General features: G+C 50.3%; 1 protein-coding gene across 1 annotated transcript in view; it reads right to left on the bottom strand.

The window, feature by feature from the left end:
* Positions 1–1,507: 1,507 nt before the first annotated feature.
* EXOC4 (exocyst complex component 4) overlaps positions 1,508–27,535 on the bottom strand; it is a 457,325-nt gene continuing 431,297 nt past the window's right edge. Inside the window, exon 18 of the mRNA XM_062020282.1 lies at positions 1,508–2,868. Within this exon, the coding sequence (XP_061876266.1) occupies positions 2,631–2,868 (238 nt within the window). The 3' untranslated portion in view covers positions 1,508–2,630. The remainder of the gene's footprint in view (positions 2,869–27,535) is intronic.

Raw genomic sequence — 27,535 nt, 5'->3', positions numbered from 1 at the left:
CAACCTGACACGTGCACACACAGAATAAGGTGTTTTACCTGAACATGAGCTACCTGGAGGCTCCAAAATCCCAATCTCCATTGTGTATGTTCTGGTTCTGAAACACTTATGTTTCTGGGGGAAAAAAAAGTATTCTAGGACACAAAAAATGCCACTGAAACATAAGGAAAAGCTGCTTTAAGGATGAGAGAGCCCTGGCCCAGGCTGCCCAGGGAGAGTGTGGAGGCTCCTTCTCAGGAGGTTTCCAAGCCCAGCTGGACACATTCCTGTACCCCCTGAGCCAGGGGAAGCTACTGGAGCAGAGGATTGAGCTGGATGAACTCTGCAGAGCCCTTCCAACCTCCACCACTGTGGGATTCTAAGAGGATTCTTTCTGTCAGCATCATCTTGTGCAGCGTGTCAATGGGTGCTCAGGGTCTGCATTCCTACATGCCACATGCTGCTCATGCCTTTCCCTGTGCCCTTTGGCAACCTCACTCCCTTTGTGCCCTTGGTGTGATCACTCTGATAGAATGTTAACTTCCCTTGTGAGGGTTTGCAGAGGACTGAGCCTGAACACCTGAGGAGAGAGACAGGAGCTAATTACAGCCTGTAATTACTGTCTTGTGCAGCAAGAACCAGCAAATGCCTTCTCACTTCTCAGGCCAGTGCACAGACATGGGCTGGGGCTTTGTATTTACATCCTGTGATGGCATGATGGACAAGGTGACATGCAGTTCAACAAAGAGTCTTAGAAGTAATTAGATTTAAAAGCAAACATACTCTCCAACATGAAGTTTCAGGCAATCTGTGATTGCACCCACCAGCACAGCTGCTTGGTGGGTGGAAGACGTGGACTGCAAAGCTCCAGATCAGCCCCGTGAAGAGGCACAGACTCAGATTATTAAGCAAAGATGAACAGAAAAATAGTCTACATTTAGGCCTCAGCAGCCTGGTCTGAATTCAGAGCTCCTCACACATCACTTCTATACCTCAAAGGGTCTGAAATCTCTTACACCGACCAAGCAGCTTCTTTATCTTCCTCCAAAGTCTGGATATGGATCAGCCTGCTTTCCTCTGTCTACACTGCACCACATCTCAATGTCAGAGCAGGTGAACACACATCTCTTGTGTTACCCCAGAAAGAGCCTTCCATATATGCCTACTAGGATGGTGTCCTCCACCCTCACTCAGGCAAATTATCAAGGAAAAGAAGGAACCCTTGTAGTTCATGGCCAATGTCAGCACAAGAAAAACTGCATCCATGAATAAAATGAGAAGAGAAACCAGGAGAAAATTCCTGCCAACTAGAACTACCAGTTCTGCCTTTAATGTGGAGGTTGAGAGGCTTCTTGCCCAGTTGGCCTGTGGTAGCTGGGGATTAGACAGAACGATTCACAGACCACTTCCACCCTGATGTAACCTTGGAGCACACCCCAGGATTTCAGACCTGGAAGGGAATAGTTTAAATAGCACAAAAACAACAGTTCTTAAAGACAAAAAAAGACAAAGCACCAGAGCTTCTGAAGAGTCTTTAAACATCCTTTAATTGGGTAGTTTTGAGGCTGATGCAGAAGCAGTTACACAGCTCAGAGGGAACCTGACTCAGTGTGAAACCCAGCAGGGTTGACAACTTGACAAACACAAGTGCAGTGTATTCTCACTTTGGAGGGATGGTCTAAACTCCTCAGCCTCACTGGATAAGGAACCTTCTACAACGTGGCTTTACATGGTCAGGGCAGAAATGGTGACCTGAGTGCTGGGATCTGCCCTCCTCCTGCCTTTGCTGAGCTACATAAGCCTCCCCTCTCCTGCCAGTGCATCAAATGCCTACTACAAACTATCTTTGGAGCTGGGGAGACTCAAAAGGTATATTTGGAAGAAAAAGAGTTAAGTTTTGCTATTACCTTATCTTGGCAATTCTCTCCTACCTCCAGCATCCTCCAGTGCAGTGTGTGCTGCAGAAACTGATGCCATATGGCCCTGGCATGATGAAAAAGGAGAAGTGGAAACAAATGGTCCCATGTTACCTCCCACTATGAGACCTGGCTTATCACTAGCTGAAGGAATAAACAACTACATGTCTTTGCAATGGCAACAGCAGCAAACTTAGTGAATCTCTAACTGTCATGGAGAATAGCACTGGTAGAGCTGACACAGGCAGCAGCTCTGTTGGAACAGCTTCAAAAGCCTTGTGATACCCCCAATGTCAGCAACAGGTCTGTGCTGGACTCTCGTGGTGCTGCTCAGTGTGGTCTGAACTTCCACTGGAGACTCTGACTTAACCCAGTGTGAAACCTTCCCTTTCCCCAGCCCACCAGAGACAGCAGCCTGCCTTAAACCTCCAGGCAAAGCAGCAGCAACAGAGCAAAGCCAAATACCCCACCCGACCCCCCTCTTCTACCAAGATGCCTGTTCCTGCTGTGCCCTCACTCTTGGGAGAACACAGTAAGGAAACATTTATGTGATTACATGTTAAACCCCTAGAAACAACCCCCAAACCCAAACCTGAAGTGGCATTTCCTTTCTCAGTAGTACAACTGCCACCCTGAAGAGATGAGCTTTTGCCTTTGATCCTAACAGAGGCGCAGAGGTTTGGACCTGCAGCTCGTCAGCCTCTGCTGCTCAGTCGATGTGAGCGACAGAGGAGACTACACCGTGGTGATTTTCTTGTCCTTGGTGGCCTGTTTGATAGCAGCCTGCTCACAAATGATCTCCTTCAACCTCTGCAACCTCATGTTCTGGGTGGTTTGGTCTCCAACACCCGTCTGGCTCCGGTGCAGTAAATTCAAGGCGTAGATGTATTCCAGCTCCGTGTACTTCACCCCTTGATCCACCACCAGGTTTAACAGCTCGTCTGCTGTGTTGTAGAGCATCTCATAATACTGCCTGCAAAACAAGCAAACAGACAAATTCCCTTTCACTCTGGTGAATCCAGGCCTTGGTTTCTGTGGAATGCCATCAACTGTTACTTCTGTTCAGCAGAGAAAGTTGTGTCAGGGGCACAAACATCAGCAAATGCCAAGTGGGCACGTATGTGCAAACCTCAGGAACCTGCTCCTTGTGCTCTCACAGCCTCAGCTAAAACACAAACCATGGGGAACTAAGGGCTCCTCTTTGCTAGCAATGATTATCAGCCAGGATGCCACTGTTTGGTATCCAGCTTGTAGAAAGCAGGGTGTAGACACAGATATACAGGGATGGGTTCTGGGGCCAGTCTGGTTCAACATCTTCATCAATGACCTGGGTGAGGGGACAGAGGGACCCTCAGCAAGTGCCCTGATGGCACCAAACTGGGAGCAGGGGCTGATTCCCCAGAGGCTGTGCTGCCATTCAGCCAGAGCTGCACAGGCTGAGAGTTGGGCACAGAGGAACCTGCTGAGGCTCAACAAGGACAAGGGCAGAGTCCTGCAGCTGGGAAGGAACAACCCCCTGCAGCAGCACAGGCTGGGGATTGACCTGCTGGAGAGCAGCTCTGCACAGACACACCTGGGAGTGCTGGTGGATAATAAACTGCCCATGAGCCAGCAACGTGCCCTCGTGGGCAAGAAGCCAATGGCAGCCTGGGGGCAGCAAGCAGAGTGTGGGCAGCAGGTCAAGGGAGGTTGTGCTGCCCCTCTGCTCTGCCCTGCTGAGGCCTCATCTGGAGTCCTGTGGCCAGTTCTGGGCTCCTCAGCTCCAGAGGGACAGGGAACTGCTGGAGAGAGGCCAGTGCAGGGCCACCAAGATGCTCAGGGGACTGGAGCATCTTCCTGCTGAGGAAAGGCTGTGGGACCTGGGGCTGTTTAGTCTGGAGAAGAGGAGACTGAGGGGGGAGCTCATGAATAGTGACAAATATCTCACTGGTGGGTGTCAGGAGGTTGGGACATCCCTCTTTTCTATAGTAGCTAGTAACAGGACAAGGGGTGATGGGATGAAGCTGGAACACAAACAGTTCCATTCAAACACAAGAACAAACTGTGTCAGTGTTGGAGTGAGGGAGCCCTGGCCCAGGCTGCCCAGGGAGGGTGTGGAGGCTCCTTCCTTGGAGGGCTTCAAGCCCCACCTGGACACGTTCCTGTGTGACCTGATCTAGGTGGGAGCTGCTTCTGCAGGGGTTGGACTGGATGAGCTCTAAAGGTCCCTTCCAACCCCACCATTCTCTGATTCTATGATATTGAGATATATATATACACACACACACATGGTGACACACAGATGTCCATCCTTTCACTCAGCCTACAAGAACAGGAGCCTTCTGGGAAGAGAAGGAATCACAAGGGTAGGGGAAGTGTGAGTTTTTTGTCCCTAATGAATCCTTGTTGCAGAGAAATGTTAATGGGGAGCAAGGGAAGAGCTCCAAGCCTCCAGAGCCCTCCAATGCCACTGAGACACAGAGTTGGAGAGAAAAGATATTAAATAATGCATAATAAAATTTGAGGCAGGAGATGCCTCTTTTAATAAGTCAAATATCATCTGAAGAGAAGGAATAATAGAGAGGCTACAGTGCAGGCTGGGTTTCAATGAATGTAAAGTGGCATTAGGGAAGGAATGGATTTTGAAGGAAGGGAATTTAAACAAGTGCTTACTGGAAGGAAAATGTGTCATGGGCCAGGGAAGCAGTGGGGCAGTTCTGACAGCTGCCAGCCCAACCACTGCAGAAGAAACTGGTCTGGGACTGGGCATGGGACTGGATTATTTGCCCTGACTCCACAGCTCAGGGGGAAGGGGCAAAACTAGTGAGAGCTGTTGGGTTCCTTTGAGGCTGTTTCCTTTCCTTCCTTTACAGCACAAACTGATGAAGGTTTGAAACAGGGAGAAGAGTGTCTGAGCCTTGGGAAGCACTGCCCAGAGCTCATGTAGCACAAGGGGATTCAGGGCTGCCATGCCCTTTACAGCCACTTGTGTGAATTCCTGTCACAGCCTTTTCAATTCACACAGCTCCACTCCGTGCCTCAGTTTCCCCATTTGCTCCAAGGGATAGGATTTGGTGCCAGGGTCTGTGGTTTAAACATCACTGAGACAAAGTGTCCTGACTAGAAGGAGCTGTGGAAAATATCTTTAGGCAGAGGGGTTCCCAATCCTGGGCAGAACCTTCCAGGTCAGGGAAATGGTTCTCCCACATGGCAAAGAACCCTTTTCCTAGAGGAACTGGTTCACTTTAGAGCTTCATTGTAGATGTTCCACACCCTTGCTAAGAAACAAGGATTTGAAAAGCTCAGGGAAGGAGGAGTGAGAAGGTCCCTGACTGTCTGTCTGCCCACATCATGTGGCAGCAAGGAGTTGTTTCAGCCAAGTACTCAGCACTTCTTTGGCTGGAGAGCAAAGCAAGGCAGAAATGGGCCAGCACAGCTGAAGAGAAGGGCCCTGCATGACTCCTCCACGCTTCTGCAGGAGGACAAGGGCAGGCTGAAACTAATCCTTAGGTCCTGGTGGAATAAATTAAGACTCAAGACGAAGGACTCCAGGAGAAGTTATCACCTTTCTCTCTTCTTTCCTCCCTCCCTCTCCTCTTTGAATGCATTAAAATAGCAAAGCTGCACATGACATTTCTCCTGGTTCTTTGCTTTGCAGGCTCTCAGGTCTGGCTTAGAGCAGAGAGCACCCAGCACGCTGCCAGCCTGCAGATCACTGCAGCAAAGCCTGTAAGCAGCTATAGCAAACCCACACGTTTGGAGTGTCTCAGGTCTCCTGGGCCAGCGTGGTCAGGCTGCTGGGCTTCAGAGCTCTGCATTTTTATCTCCCCTGTCTCCTTTAAGACATCACTTGCTGCTGTGACCTGAGAATTTCTGTGGTTGACAGCCAGCCTGTGCCAACACAATCCTTGTCAGGGGCCAGCTGAGATCAGGTGGGAGGAAGAGGACTCTGAAATCATTGCTTCAGACAACAAGACCTGACAGGATTTGGGTTTTGTGGTCAAAAGAAGGGAGTGTGCATCAGCAGGAGAGGATACAGGTAGAAGGCAAGGGGGACAAATGCAAAATAGCCCTGGGGATGAAGGATAGACTGAAATCAAGCTGTTAGGCTCCACACATTGGAGAGCCAGGCTGTGAAACTCGTGGAGCTCACAGAGGAGCAGGTCACCAGCATCACAGCCTTCCTTTGAGGTGGGCTCTGCCACAAGGACATGTTGTCCCTGTAGAAGCAGGGGGGGGAATGGGGCAGAGAACTATCTCAATGAGAATATTGCCCTTAGAAAGGGAAACCATGCAAGCCACTGGAGCCACTGGCTTAGTAACAGAACCCCAAATCCTCCTGATCTACTGTGATAAAGGAGGATGCTTGTGCAGCTCAAGAGGCAGGTGGATGGGCAAGGATGGAGGAGACCTGCATAGCCCTGTGTCAGCTGCTGTTTGTGGAAGGCATTTGGGTAACCCTTACCAGCTACACACTCAACAGCTTTGGGTAATCAGGAGTCACCCTGTGCCAGCTGCTGGTTCCAGTTCCTGTGCCTACAATGTGGAACCCAACAGCACAATCGGTGCTCTCCAATCACAGGGACAGATTTAGCAGTCTAATTGCTAATGGTGCTGATGCCAGCACAATGCCAAAGCCCCAGCACTCTGTTGAGACAAAGGACTCTCTGAGGACCTCTCTGTATGGCAAACCAAGGCTGAGCTAAGGAGCACATCACAGTAAGGCCTGTGTGTGTCCAACCCACCTCCTGCCACGCTGATGGACACTCTTTCAATGTTGGCTCCCCTTGCAAAACTCACCAATCACACACAGCTCCTGAAGCAGCAATGTGACAGAGGAACAGCAGAGGCTCAGCCCCAGCCTGATGGCTAACACTGGTAAACTCTCTCCCAGCCAGAAAAACCCAGCTCATTCTTCAGCTAAAGCAGAAAAGGGGACATCAGAGTTACATGGTGGGACTGATAAAGCTCCCTGTGTCAGTGGGCTCCTGAGACTGAATTTCAGCTCCCTTCTTTGGCTATAATTAGTCCTGCATTGTTTAAGCTTGGACTTGGCATAATTAAATCATTCTATCTGTGACCTATCAGAAACCAAGATCCTAAATGTGACTGGCAGCTGCCTCCCAGCTGGCTCTGCAGCATCTTGTTGGCACTTTGATGCTCATTCACCGAGTGCCCAGGATCAGCCATTGCACTCAATGTTTTAGGTTTGGGTACTTATCAAGAAGCTTCAAGACACAGTCAGGTATCTCCCGTGAGCTTGACTTTGAGAGTATTGGCAATATCTCAAGTGCAGTTACACACACCAGGAGTAGAAAAAAAACCCCCAGTAAGGTTGCCAAGGGAAGCACTTCAGATTTAGGCAACATTGATCACTTGCAAGGAACTTACACTGACCAGATGTGAAATGAGATTCTACCTTTGCCAGCTCTGGTTGGGTTTTCAGCAAAATGACACAGAGGATACCTCAGATGGGCTGATGTCTCTGAGACTGGACAGTCTTTGCTCCAAAGCACAGGACTTGTGGCTTCCCAAGCTGACTGAGCAGCTTCAAAGAAGGAGTTAGGAAGTAAAGCTGCTCTGTCTGCAGCCCAGACTGATCACCAGACAGGCTCAGCAACAGCAGAATCACACAATGGTGGAGGCTGGAAGGGCCCTGCAGAGCTGCTGCAGCCCCAGCCCCTGCTCCAGCAGCTTCCCCTGGCTCAGGGGGCACAGGAACGTGTCCAGCTGGGCTTGGAAACCTCCTGAGAAGGAGCCTCCACACCCTCCCTGGGCAGCCTGGGCCAGGGCTCCCTCCCCTCAGCACCAAAGGACTTGCTCCTCCTGGGCCAGGGGCACTGCCTGTGTGCCAGCCTGTGCCCCTTACCCCTTGGCCAGCCACTGCCCAGCACACACCAAACCCTGGCCCCAGGCTCCTGACACCCACCCTGCAGGGACTGAGCAGCACTGCTGAGATCCCCCTGAGCTCAGGCTTCTGTTCCCCAGGCTCAGCAGCCCCAGGGCTGCAGCCTTTCCTCCTCACACACATCTTGCAGCCCCTCAGCATCTCAGCAGCCCTGCACTGGCCTCTCTGCAGCACTTCCCTGGCTCTCTGCAGCTGGGCAGCCCAGCACTGGCCACAGCCCTGCACATGAGGCCTCAGCACATGGGGCAGAGCACAGGGGCAGCACAACCTCCCTCCCCCTGCTGCCCACACTCTGCTGGATGCCCCCAGCATGCCATTGGCTTCTTGCCCCCCAGCCCAGGCTGCTGCTCATGGGGAGCTGCTGCCCCCCAGCACTGCCAGCTCCCTCTGCCAGAGCTGCTCTCCAGCAGCTCCCCCCCAGCCTGTGCTGCTCATGGGCTTGTTCCTCCCCAGCTGCAGGACTCTGCCCTTGCCCTGGTGGAACCTCAGCAGCTCCCTCTGTGCCCAGCTCTCAGCCTGCCCAGCTCTGGCTGAATGGCAGCTCAGGCTCTGCTGAACCAGCCCCTGCTCCCAGTTTCATGAGATATTCACATGAAGGAGCATTGAAGGCTATTTTTTAAAACAAAGAAATCTTTGTTGTATGACCCATCAAAGCCTGTGTGTGATCCTGTATGAGCAGGATAGTAAGGACTTGGACACCTCAGACAGTCCTTCACTCCTCTCTCCCCCAAACTACAGCCATCAACACCTGAACATAAGTGGAGAGCTTGGCCAGGAATTTACCATCCTGAAGAGCTAAAGGCTTGGAGCCACATTCATGTGTCTCTCCCCTTGTAAGACAGCAGTTGTTGGTATTTCCATAGCAAATCAGGAGAGAGGCTCTGTAAGAAGCTGTGCTGTGCTTTTGTGTATAAAAGCTGCCATTTCAGGTCGACTCCACAAGTCCATCTTTGCCTTTCAGCATAATACAAAGAATCACTATGTGAGTAAGCAAAAAGATGCCCCTGATGAGGTGAGTCCCTTAGGTCACTTCATTGCCATCAGCTGCATTCATACTCTTGGGAGCAGAGATTAATGAGTTCAGCTTTGATCTGCTCTCTCCTTGCTCCAATATCTCCCCTGATATCTGGGCTCTCCCTGCCCAGGCTGGTGGCCTGTGTAGGGTAAATCAGCTGCCCTGTGCTCACATGGGAGCTGACTGAAGGCTTGGGAAGCTACATTTGCATTTTGGTTAGGAATGTTCATCCCCTGGTATTATTTATTGACCTATTTGTCAGAGGATAGACTCAGCTTTGGACAGAAATGAATTCTCCTCTCTGCTTTCAAACCTCAGCTTTAAAACAACAAAGTTGAGATTTCCCTCACCCTTTGTCCATTTATTTCCCTCTCCCCTTACTAACTTGCTTTCCTCAACCTCCTCTGGGTAATCAAAAGAGCATTTCTAATGGCAGGGACAAACACCCTTCTGAAAGTGAAATGAGGAGCCTAAATAAGAGAAAGGAACTGGCAGAACAAGAGGCTCATTCCACTCCTTCACATTTCATTATCTGATAACATCAGGAGATGGGTCCATCAGAGCTGCTTGGCTGAAGGCAAACAGGAGTGTGTCTGATCAATATTTATTAATACTTTCAAAGACAAGGGAGGCAAAGTTGAGCAGACTTAGTAATGGAGTGAATAATTACTCATGCAAATGGGGTTTGGCCCAAGGCGATGCCGTGCCAGAGTTGGCAGGGTGTGAATTGCACCCAATTAAAGATGCATCCCCTGCCCTCACCTGCTGCCTTGCCTGCTCTGCTCCTCATTTGCTAGGAAATGTTTAATTAAAAAATAATCTGATCCTGAAAAGACTGACAGATGAATCCTGTGCTCATGAGCTGCACAATCCTTCAGTAGTCCAAGAGGTGGGACAGGTTGGAAAGGAAAGAAGCGCTAAGGACCGAGGGTGGAGATGGAGTTGCAACCAGCAAGGGCTTAGAGTCATAGAATGGTTTCAGCTGGAAGGGAGCTTTAAGCTCAGGGAGCCCAGCCTTTGTCCCAGCCTTATCAACCACCAGCTCATTGCCGTCAGTGCAACATCCACCCATCTCTGGAATCCCTCCAGGCATGCTTCATATACCTCCAGTTGACCTACTGGAGAGCAGCCCTGAGGGATCCCAAAGCCATGGAGCTGAGGTGCTGAGGGCCAGGGGTCAGTGGTGGCTGTGGCAGGGTGAGGCTTGGATTTGAGATAGGTCTTTTCCAACCAAAATGATTCTATGACTCTATGCAAGTTCTGAAACCTTGACACACCAAGCAAAGGAAAATGCACATGAGCCAGCAATTACAGTAATTTCCACAGCTCATGGAGGCTGTGATGATGTTTGCACACATGTGTCAGTGATCTGCATTCTAAAGCCAGAGTCTGCAACTATGGATGCTGCTTATCCTTCTGTCTTGGGAGGTTATGACAGCAAAGTAGGAACTATGGGTGGAAGACATTCAGGATATCTTATATCCACTCTCTAACTGCTGCTCTCCTTAAGCTGCATCCTTCAAGTCCTGTGTGCCCTGCTCTAGGTGGTGCTGCTCTGGCAGGGGGGTTGCACTGGATGAGCCTTCCAGGTCCCTTCCAACCCTTAAGATTCTGTGATTCTGTAATGCAGTTACAGCCTTAAAACATACTAGAGAATATCATTAGGATGCTCTTCCACAGGAGAATGTATATCTTGATCTTAACTTCTAAATATCTCTTGTTTTTAACTACCCTTGATCACTTCTGGGGACAATAGTAATGCCCATTCTCTGCCTCCACAAGATGCTTTAGGGGAATTCACACAGCTTCAGATGTTCACATCAGAGTTGTTTTTGCTGTGGTAGCCAACCTCAGGTCCTCTTACAAACCATGGCAAGAAAAGGACACCTCTCATGTCTGTCTGGCTGAGAAGCACCTATTTGTCTCCATGGACTGTAGAAGGGACCTAAAATAAGGCCAAAATTGTCTGCATGCTGCTATGATCCACATCTTCTCTAGAAGCACCAGAGGCCACCTCAGTCACAGCCTCTCAGAAGCCTGAAGGCAGATGCTCTGGCACCACACAGCACGAGTTGGGGCAGGATGCACAGACCTCTCTGAGCTGGGTTACTGCAGGAGGAGAGTGACAGGAACATGGAAAAAGAAAAGCACTTAAAGAGCTAAAATGTGCAAACACTCCAGATGTGAAATGGTTTGCAAAAGAAAACAAAACCTGAGAGGAAGAAGTGAAAGAGAACTGACAACACGGCGCAGCTTCACGCTGCTGTGGTACCTCTGCAAATCACAGCCCTCCAAAAACATCAGGGCTGGGATGTAAGGGGACTAAAAATTAGCTTCTTTTACCCACTTTTTACAGCTGGAAGAATTGAGGTAAAATGAAATCCTTTGTCCAAGCTAGACAATAGCATCAGAGATGGGAAACCCTCACAGCTGCATCGGTACCATTCCCTCATCTGGCACCGCAGAGCACAGGGCTCTGATCAAAGTGCAGAGCCAGGTAGGAAAAGTAAGTGCATTCATTCAAAAGGGTGGTAAGTACAGGCTTCTAATTAAAGGCAACCACATTATAAAACCCAATCACTCTCCCTTTTAAAAATCAAAGCACACAGACAGGGTATGAAGCAGTAAATACAAATCAGCCCAACGATGTGTTGGCTTCTGTCACAGAGAAAGCAGCTTTGGTTTAATGGAGAGCTTTGGGAAAAAGCCCCAAAGCAGCCAACACCTTTGGGTGCTTCACAGAATCATAGAATGGTAGGGGTTGGAAGGGACCTTTAGAGATCATCATGCAGCTCTTTGTCACCAAAGCACTTGGGTTTCTCTCCACTGTAAATCTTTCTGTAAAATATAGATAATAAATCACCTGGGAAATGTGGAGCTCGTTAGCAAAGGGAAAGGTAATGATGTACATGCAGAACACAACTGCTCTTCTAAAAGGGCTCCCCTTCCATAGAATCACAGAATGGTGGGGTTGGAAAGGACCTTTAGAGCTCATCCAGTCCAAAACCCTGCAGAAGCAGCTCCCACCTAGATCAGGTCACACAGGAACGTGTCCAGGTGGGGCTTGAAGCCCTCCAAGGAAGGAGCCTCCACACCCTCCCTGGGCAGCCTGGGCCAGGGCTCCCTCACTCCAACACTGACACAGTTTGTTCTTGTGTTTCAATGGAACTGTTTGTGTTCCAGCTTCATCCCATCACCCCTTGTCCTGTTACTAGCTACTATAGAAAAGAGGGATGTCCCAACCTCCTGACACCCACCAGTGAGATATTTGTCACTATTCATGAGCTCCCCCCTCAGTCTCCTCTTCTCCAGACTAAACAGCCCCAGGTCCCACAGCCTTTCCTCAGCAGGAAGATGCTCCAGTCCCCTGAGCATCTTGGTGGCCCTGCACTGGCCTCTCTCCAGCAGTTCCCTGTCCCTCTGGAGCTGAGGAGCCCAGAACTGGACACAGGACTCCAGATGAGGCCTCAGCAGGGCAGAGCAGAGGGGCAGCACAACCTCCCTTGACCTGCTGCCCACACTCTGCTTGCTGCCCCCAGGCTGCCATTGGCTTCTTGCCCACGAGGGCACGTTGCTGGCTCATGGTCAGTTTATTATCCACCAGCACTCCCAGGTGTGTCTGTGCAGAGCTGCTCTCCAGCAGGTCAATCCCCAGCCTGTGCTGCTGCAGGGGGTTGTTCCTTCCCAGCTGCAGGACTCTGCCCTTGTCCTTGTTGAACCTCAGCAGGTTCCTCTGTGCCCAACTCTCAGCCTGTGCAGCTCTGGCTGAATGGCAGCACAGGCTCTGGGGAATCAGCCCCTGCTCCCAGTTTGGTGCCATCAGGGCACTTGCTGAGTTTATTATCCACCAGCACTCCCAGGTTTCCAGTCCCCTGATCATCTTGGTGGCCCTGCTCTGGCCTCTCTCCAGAAGTCCTAGAGTCTCCTTTCTTTTTTATCCTAGAGTACCTGCTGGAACACAAATAGTTCCACTTAAACATAAGGACAAACTGTGTCAGTGTTGGAGTGAGGGAGCCCTGGCCCAGGCTGCCCAGGGAGGGTGTGGAGGCTCCTTCCTTGGAGGGCTTCAAGCCCCACCTGGACACGTTCCTGTGTGACCTGATCTAGGTGGGAGCTGCTTCTGCAGGGGGTTGGACTGGAGCAACTCTGTAGGTCCCTTCCCACCCCCACCATTGTGTGATTCTGTGTGTCCTCACAGAGGGGAACACACAGCCATTCCCCAAACGCCCCCAGCCACCCTCACACCGTGCAGTGACACACAGTAATCACACAGCTTTTCAAAGGATCAATCCATCAAACCCCATTAAACAATTCCTCAAAAGCAATGGTGCCTGAGCCACTCCTGTAGCTCCACACTGGCTGGTGGAATGAAAGATGGCAATGCTCCCTGTCCAAATGCAACTTTACAGGGTATTAAATAAGCACCCCCAGCACTTATCTAAATCTTTAATTAGTTCTATAATATTCTGATGCTATCAAGGCTAATTAAATTTATACAGATAAAGAGCAATGAAATTCTAACCAAGTGAGCTGGAAAGTACATCTTAAATAGTAAATGTAATGCTTCAAGCAGATAAATGCAATTTATATCTATATATATATCAATTAAATTCCATTTCCATGTTGTATTAAAATTGATTTTGAGTGTGCAAATGATTGGGGGGAAAAAAACCCCACCCAACCCCTTATTTAATAGATCAGTAAAAGTGCTAATCTGGCCTGTTTAACCATCAGTTATTAATGGCAGCATTTGCAAATAAGCCACACACATTTGCATTTTACTGCATGTAGTAAAAAAAGGATGGGGAGGGGGGGAAGAAAATAATCTATACCATATGCCAGTTGATAAAGAATATTAAGCAATTTTCCCCCTTCCTCATGCACAAAGGAGAGGCAACGTGGAAATGAATGGAGGCTGAAAGAAGAGAGTCAGCAGTTCGATCAAAAAGTGCTGCAGAGATTGCTCCAGTCAGCAAAAAAAAGAGCACAATTTTAGCTACCCTTTGGGAACAATTCCTGTGGTTTAAAAAAAAGCTAAACCCAACCCTCCAGGCTTCTTTGGGATCAAGTGGCTCAGAGCTGGAGGCAACAAGCGATGCTGTGAGACTGGGGAGGTGCTCAGAGGTGCTGGTTCTGATTAAAGCAGGAGTGGTTGGGAGCTGCTGGTGGGTGGAAGGACATGTCTGGTGGGATTTGCTCACTGATGGGCAGAACAGGCTGCAACATGGGTGCTACAGCAGGTCCATCTGTGCTGCCAGTCAGTGGGATCTTGAGCAGCTTGAGAGTTGGGCACAGAGGAACCTCCTGAGGTTCAACAAGGACAAGGGCAGAGTCCTGCAGCTGGGAAGGAACAACCCCCTGCACCAGCACAGGCTGGGGATTGACCTGCTGGAGAGCAGCTCTGCACAGACACACCTGGGAGTGCTGGTGGATAATAAACTGACCATGAGCCAGCAACGTGCCCTCGTGGGCAAGAAGCCAATGGCAGCCTGGGGGCAGCAAGCAGAGTGTGGGCAGCAGGTCGAGGGAGGTTGTGCTGCCCCTCTGCTCTGCCCTGCTGAGGCCTCATCTGGAGTCCTGTGGCCAGTTCTGGGCTCCTCAGCTCCAGAGGGACAGGGAACTGCTGGAGAGAGGCCAGTGCAGGGCCAGCAAGATGCTCAGGGGAGTGGAGCATCTTCCTGCTGAGGAAAGGCTGTGGGACCTGGGGCTGTTTAGTCTGGAGAAGAGGAGACTGAGGGGGGAGCTCATGAATAGTGACAAATATCTCACTGGTGGGTGTCAGGAGGTTGGGGCAGCACTTTTTTCTATGGTATCCAGCAACAGGACAAGGGGTGATGGGATGAAGCTGGAACACAAACAGTTCCATTGAAACACAAGAACAAACTGTGTCAGTGTTGGAGTGAGGGAGCCCTGGCCCAGGCTGCCCAGGGAGGGTGTGGAGGCTCCTTCCTTGGAGGGCTTCAAGCCCCACCTGGACACGTTCCTGTGTGACCTGATCTAGGTGGGAGCTGCTTCTGCAGGGAGGTGGGACTGGATGAGCTCTAAAGGTCCCTTCCAACCTCACCATCCTGTGATTCTATGATTCTGTGAAGGACACATCTGCTGGGATTTGATCAGTAATGTGCAGAACAGGCTGCACCATGGGAAATCCAGCAGGTCCATCTGTCCTCAGGGCTTCCAATGAGGCTTGAACCACTTGCTGGGGTCTAGCAAACAGCCCTGAAACACTTGAAGCCTCCAGCTGATGTTTTCTTCTGGACACCTTTGTTCATTTGGTTTGAATGCTGCAGTGGTGTCAGAAATCAGGGAGCAGAGGTTTGGGGTTTGTAATCAATTTGGGTCTGTTGAACACAGAATCTCAGAATCATTTTGCTTGGAAAGGAGCTTTAAAATCATCAAATGCAACCCCTCACCTCACACTGCCATGACCACCACTAACCCACAGCCCTCAGCACCTCTGCTATGTGTCTTTTAAATCCCTCCAGGGCTGGGCACTCCCCCAGCTCCCTGGGCAGCCTGGCATGGGGCTGACACCCCTCTGAGGGAAACAGTTCTGCCTCAGCTCCAGCCTCAACCTCCCCCTGGCACAACTTGAGGATCTTTCCTCTTGTCCTAGAGGACAGTGTTGCTGTTTCTCATGGAAAAGCCCTTTAATGGATTCTCTTGCCTCATGGCACTATTGTTTCTTCTCCTGGTAGCACTGTCTGACCTCATTATCTTCCTCCAACCTAGAAAGCACTGAGACTACAGACCCTCCTTCCTCAATACTACACACAGATCTATCCAAACCAGGAGGAAAACAAAGTGGTGCAGCAGCCTCAAACCCTATCCACTGGCTCATCATCACCACTGCCAAGACCTCACAGGGATCCATTGCCACCATCTCCTACTTATGAATGGAGGTGTGCAAAGTCAACTCATTAAAAGGGTTTTATTGGGTTGGAGTGCCCTGTGGAGGTTGGTTATTGTCAAGAAACCAGGCAAGCAGGATGGGTTCAATGACAGATGTTTAGATGGCTAGAAGCAGAGGACATCACCATGGAACTGAGGATCTCCTGGGTGAGGGAGTTAATGCTTAAAGAGTTTCCACACCCTTCTCCATCCATTCTGTGTGGTGAACATCTCATCATGCCTAAAATGCCAGTTCTCAATACTGATGCTTTGAAACCTTCAGATTTGCATGCTGGAGGTATTTATGGCCAGCTGCTACTCACTTGCTCTTGGAGTACTATTGAAATTGCTTCTCCCTTTACTGTACCAACAGCAGAAGATGTATTTACAGAGGGAAGCTGTTGCCTCCCTGAGGTATTTTTGCAGCAGACAAAGCAGGAAAGCCACTTTTAATTGCTCCTATTGAAAAATACCACCCTTGAAAGAGCAAGAGCAAGCACCAGCACTGCTGTGTGCAGTACAACTGTGGCCTCTTCTGGCCATTCTTGGTGTGATTTCAGCTCCAACTATCTCCTCTTTTTGAGCCAACAGACCTCCACTACAATGCTTTTTGCCAGACAGCATAAACTCTTGGCATTTCAATTGAAATGTTACCAAGGCCATGTCAGTCCAGGATAAGACCCACAGGCATAGATGTGGTGTCTATCTCTGTTCTTCACTGTGTGGAATAACCAGGTCCATTTGTCTTACTGATGGAGTATCTCAGAGATGCACCCCTTTGCTCACCACTGTGTGCAAAGCCTGCAGAGCCCAGACAGACCCCTCTGCAGTGCAACAGTGGCTCCCTGGAGACAGACAATCCCAGCATTAAACTGACAGAACAGTTCATAGCTGTTAAAAGCAGGGAGATAGCTCTGAACTGCTATTTTTGTCTGTTTCTAGAGCTACATCTAACTGCACAAACCCTCCAGACTCGTGAAAAACTCTGCTGTGGGAGCTGAACCTGTAATTCTTTTGTATGAATTTATTAACCTGCTCTTTTGGATCCCATTGGTGCACTTCAGAGCACTTCAGAGACACCATGTACAGAAGTTCTGTTTCCCCAAAAGGCTGCTTTATGGTTGAGAAAGTGAAGGTCTGTTGATATCAAGGGGTCTGGGTGAAGTCCTTTGTGTGATTCCAGCAGAATCATAGAATCACATGGTTGGAAAAGAGCTTTAAAGTTATTGAGTCCCAGCCCTCCCCTCACCCTGCCCCAGCCAGCACTGACCCACAGCCCTCAGCACCTCACCCCAGGGCTTTGGGATCCCTCCAGGGCTGGGCACTCCCCCAGCTCCCTGGGCAGCCTGGCACAGGGGCTCACACCCCTCTGAGGGAAACAGTTCTGCCTCAGCTCCAGCCTCAACCTCCCCTGGGGCAACTCCAGCCCCTTTCCTCTGGGGCTGTCCCTTGTCATTAGGGAGCAGAGATGGCCGCTGCTTCTTGCCACAAGCTCCTGTCAGGGAGTGCCCAGAGCAAGAAGGTCTCTCCTCAGCCTCCTCTCAAGGCTCAACACCCTCAACACAACCTGTTGCTCATGGCTGGGGAGCAGAGCCCGACCCCCAGCTCCCTGCAGCCTCCTGTCAGGGAGTGTCAGAGAGTGCTCCTGGCTCCCCTCAGCCTCCTCTGCTCCAGCCTCAACACCCCCATTCCCTCAGCTGCTCCTCACAGCACTTGTGCTCCAGCCCCTTCCCCAGCTCTGTGCCCAGCTCTGGCCACGCTGCAGCCCCTCAGTGTCCCTGTGGCAGTGAGTGAGGGGCCCAGCACTGAGCACAGCCCTGGAGCTGCAGCCCCTCAGTGTCCCTGTGGCAGTGAGTGAGGGGCCCAGCGCTGAACACAGCCCTGGAGCTGCGGCCTCCCCAGGGCCCAGCACAGGGAGACAATCCCTGCCCTGGACCTGCTGCCCACATGATTTCTGATACAAGTGCCAGCCATCCCCATGCTGATGCTCACCAAGTAACCCCCCAGCACCAGCCTCTCCTCTGGTGTCCACCCTTGAAGCCCCTCCAGGGACAAAAAGCACATTTTCCTGATGACTCTCAGAGGTTGCCCATTTGCATGCTACAAGTGCAGGAAGGATGAATTCACCCAGCACACCAAACAGATGGCAGAAAACCACAATCATTTACCAAGTTGCATTGGGCTTCAGAAAACAACCTGGAATAGGAAGGCACTGCATCTTATTAAGAGAGACATATTTTCACATATTGCTGCTTCACAATACAAGCTGTTCCTCATGAAAGCATTAAACTTGCTACTGCTTGCACCTCTTTTGTTCCTCTCTGTGCCTTTTGCACACATGACAACGTGGTGTACATATCTGAGATGTGACTCCTGCCTGGCTTCAGCTTTGGTTGTCGATGCAAGGGGGTGATATGAGGTGTCATCTGAATTTGATGTCTTTTCTGCAGTGTTTGATCTCAGACCTGGAATAGGAATGGTAAAAAAAAACCCCCACACAGCAAGCTTTACAGCCTTCAGTAAAACCCCAGAGTGAGAGATTACACACTGCAGACCATTTCCTAGCTAGACATGTCTCTTGAGATCATATGCACAGATTCAGATGTGGTGGTCTGGGTGTAAGCATTTTAATATCTTCCTAACAATAGGAAAACTGAGGGGTTCTGGGGGTTTGGCTTCTTGGTCTTTGGATCTCAGCTTGGCCACGAAGCCCAGGTTCATTATGGGCCAGCTTTAATTGCTACATCAGAGTTGGTGTGTTGATATTCCACACCTGACGTATGAAAGTTCAGGGATGCCAATCAGGCACGGTGCAGATGCCACTCTGCAAAATGTTCTCAGACAGTCTCCATCTGTCAGATATGGTAATACTTACACTCCATCAATAATTCACCTCCTTAACTCCACGTTTCCTGCATTTGAGTCAGAATTTTTAATGTCAGCCTCACCAGAGGATCTACCTTGGACAGGCAGGGATTGCCTGATCTGCATTCCCTGTTCAGCCCCTGTGCTTTTGTGCCCTGGGGCCAGTTGCCTTCTGCAGCTGAAGAACCATCTCTGTATTTTACTGACTTTGCACAGCTTCCCTTTTGGGGCAGCATTTTCCTGTCATTCAAGGATGGAAGTCAGAGGGTAAATGATGGCAATCACACCTTAATACCCCAAATCCAGCACAGAGGGAGCACACCTTTTCTGGGAAAGGTGAAAAACCCTGGGTGGCTGAGTACCCAAAATAGGTTGTTACTGCTTGAGAAGGAGGAAGAGGAAAGGAGGAGGAAGAAGATTATATGGAGCTTGTCCCTGTGGAAGCAACTGGCTCCATGGAGCCTGCAAGAATTGGTTTAGGAGAAGATGAGCTTCTCCTCTCTGTGTGAGGCTGTGGCTCCTTTGGGTACCAGTCATCCCCAGAGGAAGGCGGTGTGGGAATCCATAGGAAACCAGCTGGAGGCGAGACTATTCCCTAGCATGAGAGCAAACTACCACCCTCATCATCAATGCTTCAGCACCAGGGGGAAAGGAAGGTTCCCAGGTGGCCCAGTTTGCAAACACCTTTGCATCAGCCCCAGCTCTCAGCATCTGAAACGTGAGAGAACCACCTTTGAGCTTTCTCTGGCCAGCAGCATGTGACATGGGAAAAGAAATCCTGATGATACCATGGCTCTGAGTTGGACAGATCCCACTGACCAAGAATGACCCAGCACCTGCAATGACCTGCACATCCTCAGGCACCAGTCTGCACCAGCTGGGATGGAACAATGCAGCTGGTGGAAACCCATCTTTAGGAACACTGCTAAGGGAAGGTGGCTTGGCAACAGGACTCACTACCAGCCTGGAGTTGGCAAACTCCAAAACAGACCAAATGTGAATGAATGGAGAATCTTGCTGGTTAGAGAGTCATTAACTGCAGAGGGAGATGGAGGAATGTGTCTCAATCTGCCTAAACACAGGGGTCTAGTGCAACCATTTCAGATGGGGTTTGGCTCTCCTGTAAGCCCTGTGTCACATCTGCCAGTCCTGCTCACATGCCTGTGCTATCCAAGGGCCTTTCAAATCACACTGTACTTCATAGAATCACTTGGTTGGAAAAGACCTTTAGGCTCCTGGAGTCTCAGCCCTCCCTTCACAGTGCCATGGCCACCCCTGGCCCTCAGCACCTCAGCCCCAGGGCTTTGGGATCCCTCCAGGGCTGGGCACTGCCCCAGCTCCCTGGGCAGCCTGGCACAGGGTCTCACACCCCTCTGAGGGAAACAGTTCTGCCTCAGCTCCAGCCTCAACCTCCCCTGGGGCAGCTCCAGCCCCTTTCCTCTGGGGCTGTCACTCTTTACTTGGGAGAAGAGACCAACCTTCACCTCACTACAACCTCCTGCCATGGAGCTGTTACTTAGGAAAGTGAATCACATCCTTACCAAGTCCCTGGTAAATCTGGGTCTGCTTCTCCCTGCAGCAGAAGACAAGCACCCAGAGAGCTGCCATGCAACACAAGAATGGCTGCAGCAGCCCACACCATGACCCACCAAAAGCCCATCTCCTGGTGTCCCACTGTGCTGTGGCCAACAGCCCCTGCCCAGAGAGCAGCAGGTCACTGATGTTTCTCTAGATCACACTTTCCAGCTCCTGGGGCCTCACTGAGCCAGAGGGATGCCTCTGAGACACCCTGAGAAGTGCTTTTACCTCCACAGGAACATGCTACACATCTTGGGACTCATGACTGGGGAGAGATATCCATGCAAGACTTAAGGGAACTGGAAACCTGGCCAGTTCTTGGGCTATACCCACCTCAGACCTTACTGTTGAGATACTTTGCACTGCCCTAATGCTGAGACATGGCCTGATGCTGTTGGCCCTCTCAGTTGTGTTACTTCATAGAATCACAGAAAGGTTTTGGTTGGAAAAGACCTTTAAAATCATCAATTCCAACCACTAAATCATGCCCCATTTCTGTCCCTCTCTCATTTTCCTTCTCCCCTCTCAAAGTCTCCCAGGAACTGGCCCCAAGACCACTGCAACCCACCGCTCCTCTCTCCTCAACTGTGCCCTTGGAAGCACCATTCCCAGCACTTGCTGCATCCCCAGCCATCTCCCTTGTGTCCTAGCACTGCTGGTTTACACCCCACCAGCCATGCCCTGCCTGCTCACACTCCTGCCATGTGAAACCTTCCTGAGTCCTGGATGCCACTGTGTGAGCAGCCTGAAGTGCTCCCCTCCCTGTCCCAATCTAATTAAGAGAGAGACCTCTGTGAAAGATACAACTTCAGCACCTGGAAAAGTGATGAGCTGTGACTCTCAAGAATGTACCACCCAGCACCAATCACTGTTATTTCCTCACAGATTCCCAGGTATGAAGCATTGCAGTTTCTAATGAGATCTGACTGACAGGGTAAACCAACCTGCTACTTAAGGACTTGCATGTGTCTTTGTGGGGCTCGTGCTGGAAAGGTGCAGCCTACTGTGAAAAAGGCAGGCCATTTCTCTAATTGCTTCCATTTGCAGGCTGGAGCCAGGCAATAGAGATGCATTTCAAGCTGACAATCCAGTATTTACCTTTATTTCAGCTGCAGACAAGTGCCTGGGATGGTTGTTCTTCACACACTGATGGTTCCTCCTCTTCTTTGCAGGGTTTTCTTTTCCTGTTGTGCCAATCCCCCTCCTTACAAACTCTGTCCTTCCCCTAACAGCCCTGTTTGCTGTGCATTTAAGGGGCTGCTCCCAGCAGGTTACCACCCCCTCAGCACACAAACTCAGCACAGGCAGAGACCACCTTTAAGCATGGGAGCAGAAAGCAATTTGTAGATCAAAGAGGAGCTCCAGGCAGGTGACAGCTCACACCTCTGCTCCCTGAGGTGACTCTGGATGCTTGTTCAGGCTCAATCTGGAGTCTGAGGTTAACATTTTGACCTTGTCTGAACACTTTCAACCAAGGCAGTCCAGGGCTGGATGACAGAGACACCTCAGAATGTATCTCCTTCATTTTATGTGACCTTTTAGGAGCTACAAGATGTAACTGGAGATTTGCCTGTTACATCCCCATGTGGATGGCAAACTAAACAGCATTTTAATTGGCCATCTTTCTCCCATCCCTTCCACCTCTCCCTGACAAAGCTTCCCTCACAGACAAGCATGGAGAACCTTGCTATAGAGAGAGCAGATGATACACTGAAGCCCATTTCTTGTGCTGGTAGCTCTCTGCTACCACAGAGGCAAAAAACCCCCTTTTAAACTAAAAGCAAAAGCCACTGAGTTCCCTTTTCTTACTCACATCTCCCTGGGCAGAGATCACTTGCAAAACAGTTATGATCACAAGAAAAAATAGTCCTGAATTGCTATTTAAATACATAAAGACATCCATCTAGACAGTTCATTGCACATCCATGGGCATAAAAACAAGCTTGTGGCCTCTCACAAGGATGGAGAGGACCTTGAACACTCCTCTCCTCAAGCTTTGCATGGTATTGAGGTTCTAAGGTACAAGCTCCATCTCCATTTTTTGTATTAGAAACCAGATTGGTTTCTGCACAAAAACAAAGTGCAGGGAGAGACTGAAGCCTGCCCTCAGAGGGATGGACACTCGAGGCTGAAAGCTTGGACAATGGACAACTCGGTTTGGCTCCATGTTTTTGCTGGGATCACCCACACACTGAATTCTGTGTATTCAAAGGAGTACTCTGTGATTTGCAAGAACCACCACCACAGTGACACAGAGTGCCAGGGCTCACACCCACAGCTCACAGAATCTCAAGGGCTGGGAGGGAGCTGGGAAGCTCATTCAGTGCAACCCCCCTGCCAGAGCAGCAGCACCTAGAGCAGGGCACACAGGAACTCATCCAGCTGGGGTTGGGATGGCTCCAGAGAAGGAGACTCCACAGCCCATCTGGGCAGCCCCTGCCAGGGCTCCCTCACCTCAACAGGGAAGAAACTCTTCCTTGTGTTTCTTTGGAACACCCACAGTGCATTCAAAAGCTGGTCTGCAAAGAAAACCAACACCTATCCTACGTACCACAGACAAAACAACTCAATTACAGAGTCACAGAATCATAAGGGCTAGATGGGACCTTGAAATATTATCCAGTGCAACCCCTCTGCCAGAGCAGCACCACCCAGAGCAGGGCACACAGGGACTCATCCAGCTGGGGCTGGGATGGCTCCAGAGAAGGAGACTCCACAGCCCATCTGGGCAGCCCCTGCCAGGGCTCCCTCACCTCAGCAGGGAACAACTTTGGCCTTGTGTTGCTTTGGAATCTCTTCTGTTGCAGCTTGTCCCCGTTGCCCCTTGTCCTGTCACTGCCCATCCCTGAGCACAGCCTGGCTCCAGCCTCCTCACACCCACCCTTGATGGGTTTGTAAACATGAATGAGATAATTCCAGCTCAACAGGCAAGAGCTTCTTAAACTTAGACCTTACATTAAAGCAACAGCAGTTCTACAAGTGACTGGTCAGTGGCTGAGTATTGTCACAGAGGCCAAAGTCACTAAAGGTAGAAATTAAGAAGGAAAACTTCTAAGGAGGAAAATCCCTTCCCTTTAATTACCATCAGCAATGCAGCATGACAGACAGAGATAAACACACATGCACCTACACAAATAAGGAGCTTGGGAACACAAAGTAATTACTTTGATTTTTTTCCTTTCCTCCCTATCCACTGCCATTCAAAACTTATTAGTCTCCAGAAAGCAGATATCAGCAAAAAACCGTCACCTCAGGGATCAATGAGGAATTGCTGTGCAACTCATTTCCAGGAGAATACGTCCTGATGTTCTTAATGCACTGGAGGAACGTGCTCTGGCCAAGCCTCAACAGCCAAAAGCACTTCTCAATAAAAAACAAACCAAAGCCCAATGTTTATTCACATCTTCCTGAGCTTGTGGCCCTGGAAATGTGAACAGCTGGTTTCTGCTGGCTGAGAAGTTCACCCCCATTGATTGTTTCGTTAATACACCAAGAACCAAGCAAAGAAAGTCAATAAAGCCTCTCAGTTTTTCAGTCCATTTCCAGTTTAGGAAAATGGAATTAATCTCTTTACTCTGAGCAACTCAGACATTCACATTCAGGCAATGAAAATCATTACAGAGGCCACTAAAACCTCTGTCTTTAAAGGTTACAGTGTGAAGATTAAAAGTGCCTCTGGGAGAAAACTGAAATGGCTGAGCAAAATACAACTGTTGAGGCAAGAGTGGAAAGTCTGGGCAGGATCAGTGGGATCTCAGCTGGCTGGAGAGTTGGGCACAGAGGAACCTGCTGAGGTTCAACAAGGACAAGGGCAGAGTCCTGCAGCTGGGAAGGAACAACCCCCTGCAGCAGCACAGGCTGGGGATTGACCTGCTGGAGAGCAGCTCTGCACAGACACACCTGGGAGTGCTGGTGGATAATAAACTGACCATGAGCCAGCAACGTGCCCTCGTGGGCAAGAAGCCAATGGCAGCCTGGGGGCAGCAAGCAGAGTGTGGGCAGCAGGTCAAGGGAGGTTGTGCTGCCCCTCTGCTCTGCCCTGCTGAGGCCTCATCTGGAGTCCTGTGGCCAGTTCTGGGCTCCTCAGCTCCAGAGGGACAGGGAAGTGCTGGAGAGAGGCCAGTGCAGGGCCACCAAGATGCTCAGGGGACTGGAGCATCTTCCTGCTGAGGAAAGGCTGTGGGACCTGGGGCTGTTTAGTCTGGAGAAGAGGAGACTGAGGGGGGAGCTCATGAATAGTGACAAATATCTCACTGGTGGGTGTCAGGAGGTTGGGGCAGCACTTTGTTCTGTGGTATCCATCAACAGGACAAGGGGTGATGGGATGAAGCTGGAACACAAACAGTTCCACTTAAACACAAGAACAAACTGTGTCAGTGTTGGAGTGAGGGAGCCCTGGCCCAGGCTGCCCAGGGAGGGTGTGGAGGCTCCTTCCTTGGAGGGCTTCAAGCCCCACCTGGACACGTTCCTGTGTGACCTGATCTAGGTGGGAGCTGCTCCTGCAGGGGGGTTGCACTGGATGAGCTCTAAAGGTCCCTTCCAACCCCACCACTCTGTGATTCTATGATTCTATGATTGGTGCCTTCCAGTGCCCACTGATAGTTTAAGAAGCTTCCTGCACTCCATGCAGTGATGCTGATGAAGAGCAGATGCTGCACAGTTTCACACATGGCAGCGTGTTCGGACAGGAGGGTTATAAGAACTGCCAAATGAGTTCAGACCCCCTAATTCAGTCCACAGAGGGCTGCCACTGGGTGTAAAAACCTACTTGAAGGGGCTCAGAGATTGACCTGCCCACCTCCAAAGCCATCTCCTGAAAGCCAAAGAAGGGCTCATCTTGCTTAGCCCTAGTATTCTGCTGAGGATCATTCCAACTGAGCCGGTCACCTCTGCTCCACGGTCCTTGTGAGAAAGCAACAGGCAACCCTGAGGATTCCCTTCATCTCATTTCAAAGGAAACTGAAACTAATTCAGAAGAATCCCACTCTCATCCTGCTCACTTCTTGCTGCTGGCTGTGAAGGGCACTGAGGGCATCCAGCTCCAGTGCAGATGTGACTGTGGAGGATCTCCAGGGACAGAGCAGATATTCCCCGCTTCAAGGGCTCAACGCCCGTGGCTGAAGCTTAAACTCAGACTTAAAACTCTTTGTTGGACTTGAATGCCACGGCCCACATGTCTGCAAAATGCCTGGTGTGTGTTTTAATTAACAAAGCCAATGAAATGCCTTCCTTGAGGACTTTCCAATCCACAGAGTGGCCAAAGGGAGGGGAGTGATGTGCTGTCGTTACCCGGTGGTTCAACCACCTCCTTCCCATCTTCATGTGCTCAACTGCTCTCATGATGTGAAAATGACTTAAGGACAAACACAAGAAATGTCATCCCCCAAGAGCCAGGCTCTTTGCTTCTCAACATCTGGTATATCACCATCAGGGCACTTTGGAGTTATTCCTAACGTGGAGAATCAGCAGCAGCCAAGGCATTTCCCAGACACACTCCATGAGGAAGAAATCTGCCACTCAGCAAACCTGAGAACAAAAGTTGGCCATCCTTGGGCTGGAGTGAGGCCAAACAGCCCAAAGGGTGTGTGGGAAGAGCAGTGGCTTTTGCACAAGGACATGTTTGCTCCTCCTGCCTCCCCTCTGCTCCTACCTTCAACAATTCCCTTCCTCACCCCTGATGTCTTACCCTCATTGAAGATAAAGTTCCACTTTCAGGAACATTATCATTTCAGAGCCTTACAGCTCATTTCCTTGTTTGTTCCCTCTCTCTCAATTGTGCCAGCACAGCTGTTTGCAAGGCCTGCTGTGAACCAGACCAGGCAGCTGATCCTGCCAAAACAGAGACAGAGCTGATGCAAAACCCAGAACATGGCCCTTTTCTCCCTTGAGCTGGATCACCTTAAAGGTCCTTTCCAACTGCAATGATTTTCCTGCTCTGATTTTCTGTGCTGCATCTGTGTTCATCTCTGAGAAGAGGAGGAAGGTGGGATTTGCTGGGTGCAATCACAGACCCTCCCTGAGCCTTCAGAGCTGGATGCTGCTCTCCCCCTGTGTGATGGTGCACTGTGTAGAGATGTCCATCTTTTTGGTGTGCACTGCTGATGCATGTTGCATAGCAAATCAAATGTCATCTCTTCTGGAGGTAATGGGCCTGCTGCTCACATGATCTCTGATACAAGCCAGGATGGAGACATGATTCTCAGCACTGCTCTTACTTCACCATCTCTTTCACACAATCCCAGGATGGTGGGGGTTGGAAAGGCCCTGCAGAGCTGCTGCAGCCCCAGCCCCTGCTCCAGCAGCTTCCCCTGGCTCAGGGGGCACAGGAACGTGTCCAGCTGGGCTTGGAAACCTCCTGAGAAGGAGCCTCCACACCCTCCCTGGGCAGCCTGGGCCAGGGCTCCCTCCCCTCAGCACCAAAGGACTTGCTCCTCCTGTGCCAGGGGCACTGCCTGTGTGCCAGCCTGTGCCCCTTACCCCTTGTCTTTGGTTTCTTCCTGCTCTGTAGTGACCAACCAGATGAACTGCATGGCCAGCTACAGGGTATTTCCCTGTGCACCTCCATGGGGGAGAGCAGACCAGTGATTTGGGTTTCCTTAGATCAGAGTCACATCTTCCCCTCCCATTTCTGTGCTGAGCAGCTGGTCCATGTTGATGCAGGACTGCAGCAGATGAAGGTTTGGGAAGGGTTGAGCAGGCACCTTGCTGTAAATGCTCTGTAGTGCAGAAAGGAGTCAGAAACCCCAGGAAGACCTAGGAGATGTTGTGAAGGCACAAATTGCTGTCCTACTAAAACTCATGGCAGCTGCAAATTGAACTGGAAACGAAACTACATGAATGGGTGATTTGTTCCAGAGTAGTTTTAATGAGTCCATAACAGGGCAGATGTTTGGGATGCACAAGGGCATCACCCAGCAGCACCTCTCTGGTAAAGGACTGTATAGGGGGGGGCAGTCTGTGGTCCCCCAAAAGGAAGCAAAAATAGGGAGAGGGGAACATCAAGCTGAGGGGTTTTTAAATCCTCTGTGGCTGGGATTTTTGGTTAATGCAGTGAAACCACTAATTACAGCTAATTAAACCTGCTCTGAGATCAAAGCTCAGTGGAAACTACAGGGGGGAGAAAACAAGAGAGAAAAGAAAGGAGAAGAAAATACAGATTTTGTTGTAACTAAGTCCTTAATTGAAAACTAAAGCAGCTTTGTTAATTAAAAGCAGCAAAAGCAAAATGAGGGCATGCTCCACAGCTACCCAACATGAGGCCAGCATCGTGATGGAGATAACATGCCTTTCCCACACTGTCAGCAAAGAGAGGCTTTTCTCCTGGAGCCTGTTCTGCCTCTGGCTCCTCTATAGAGAAGGGTTTTCCTAAGATCTACGTTGCTGACTTGCACCTTCCACAGCACT

The sequence above is a fragment of the Colius striatus genome, chromosome 1 (assembly GCF_028858725.1).
Source record: "Colius striatus isolate bColStr4 chromosome 1, bColStr4.1.hap1, whole genome shotgun sequence".
NCBI lineage: Eukaryota > Metazoa > Chordata > Aves > Coliiformes > Coliidae > Colius > Colius striatus.
This window is presented reverse-complemented; position numbering and strand designations above follow the sequence as displayed.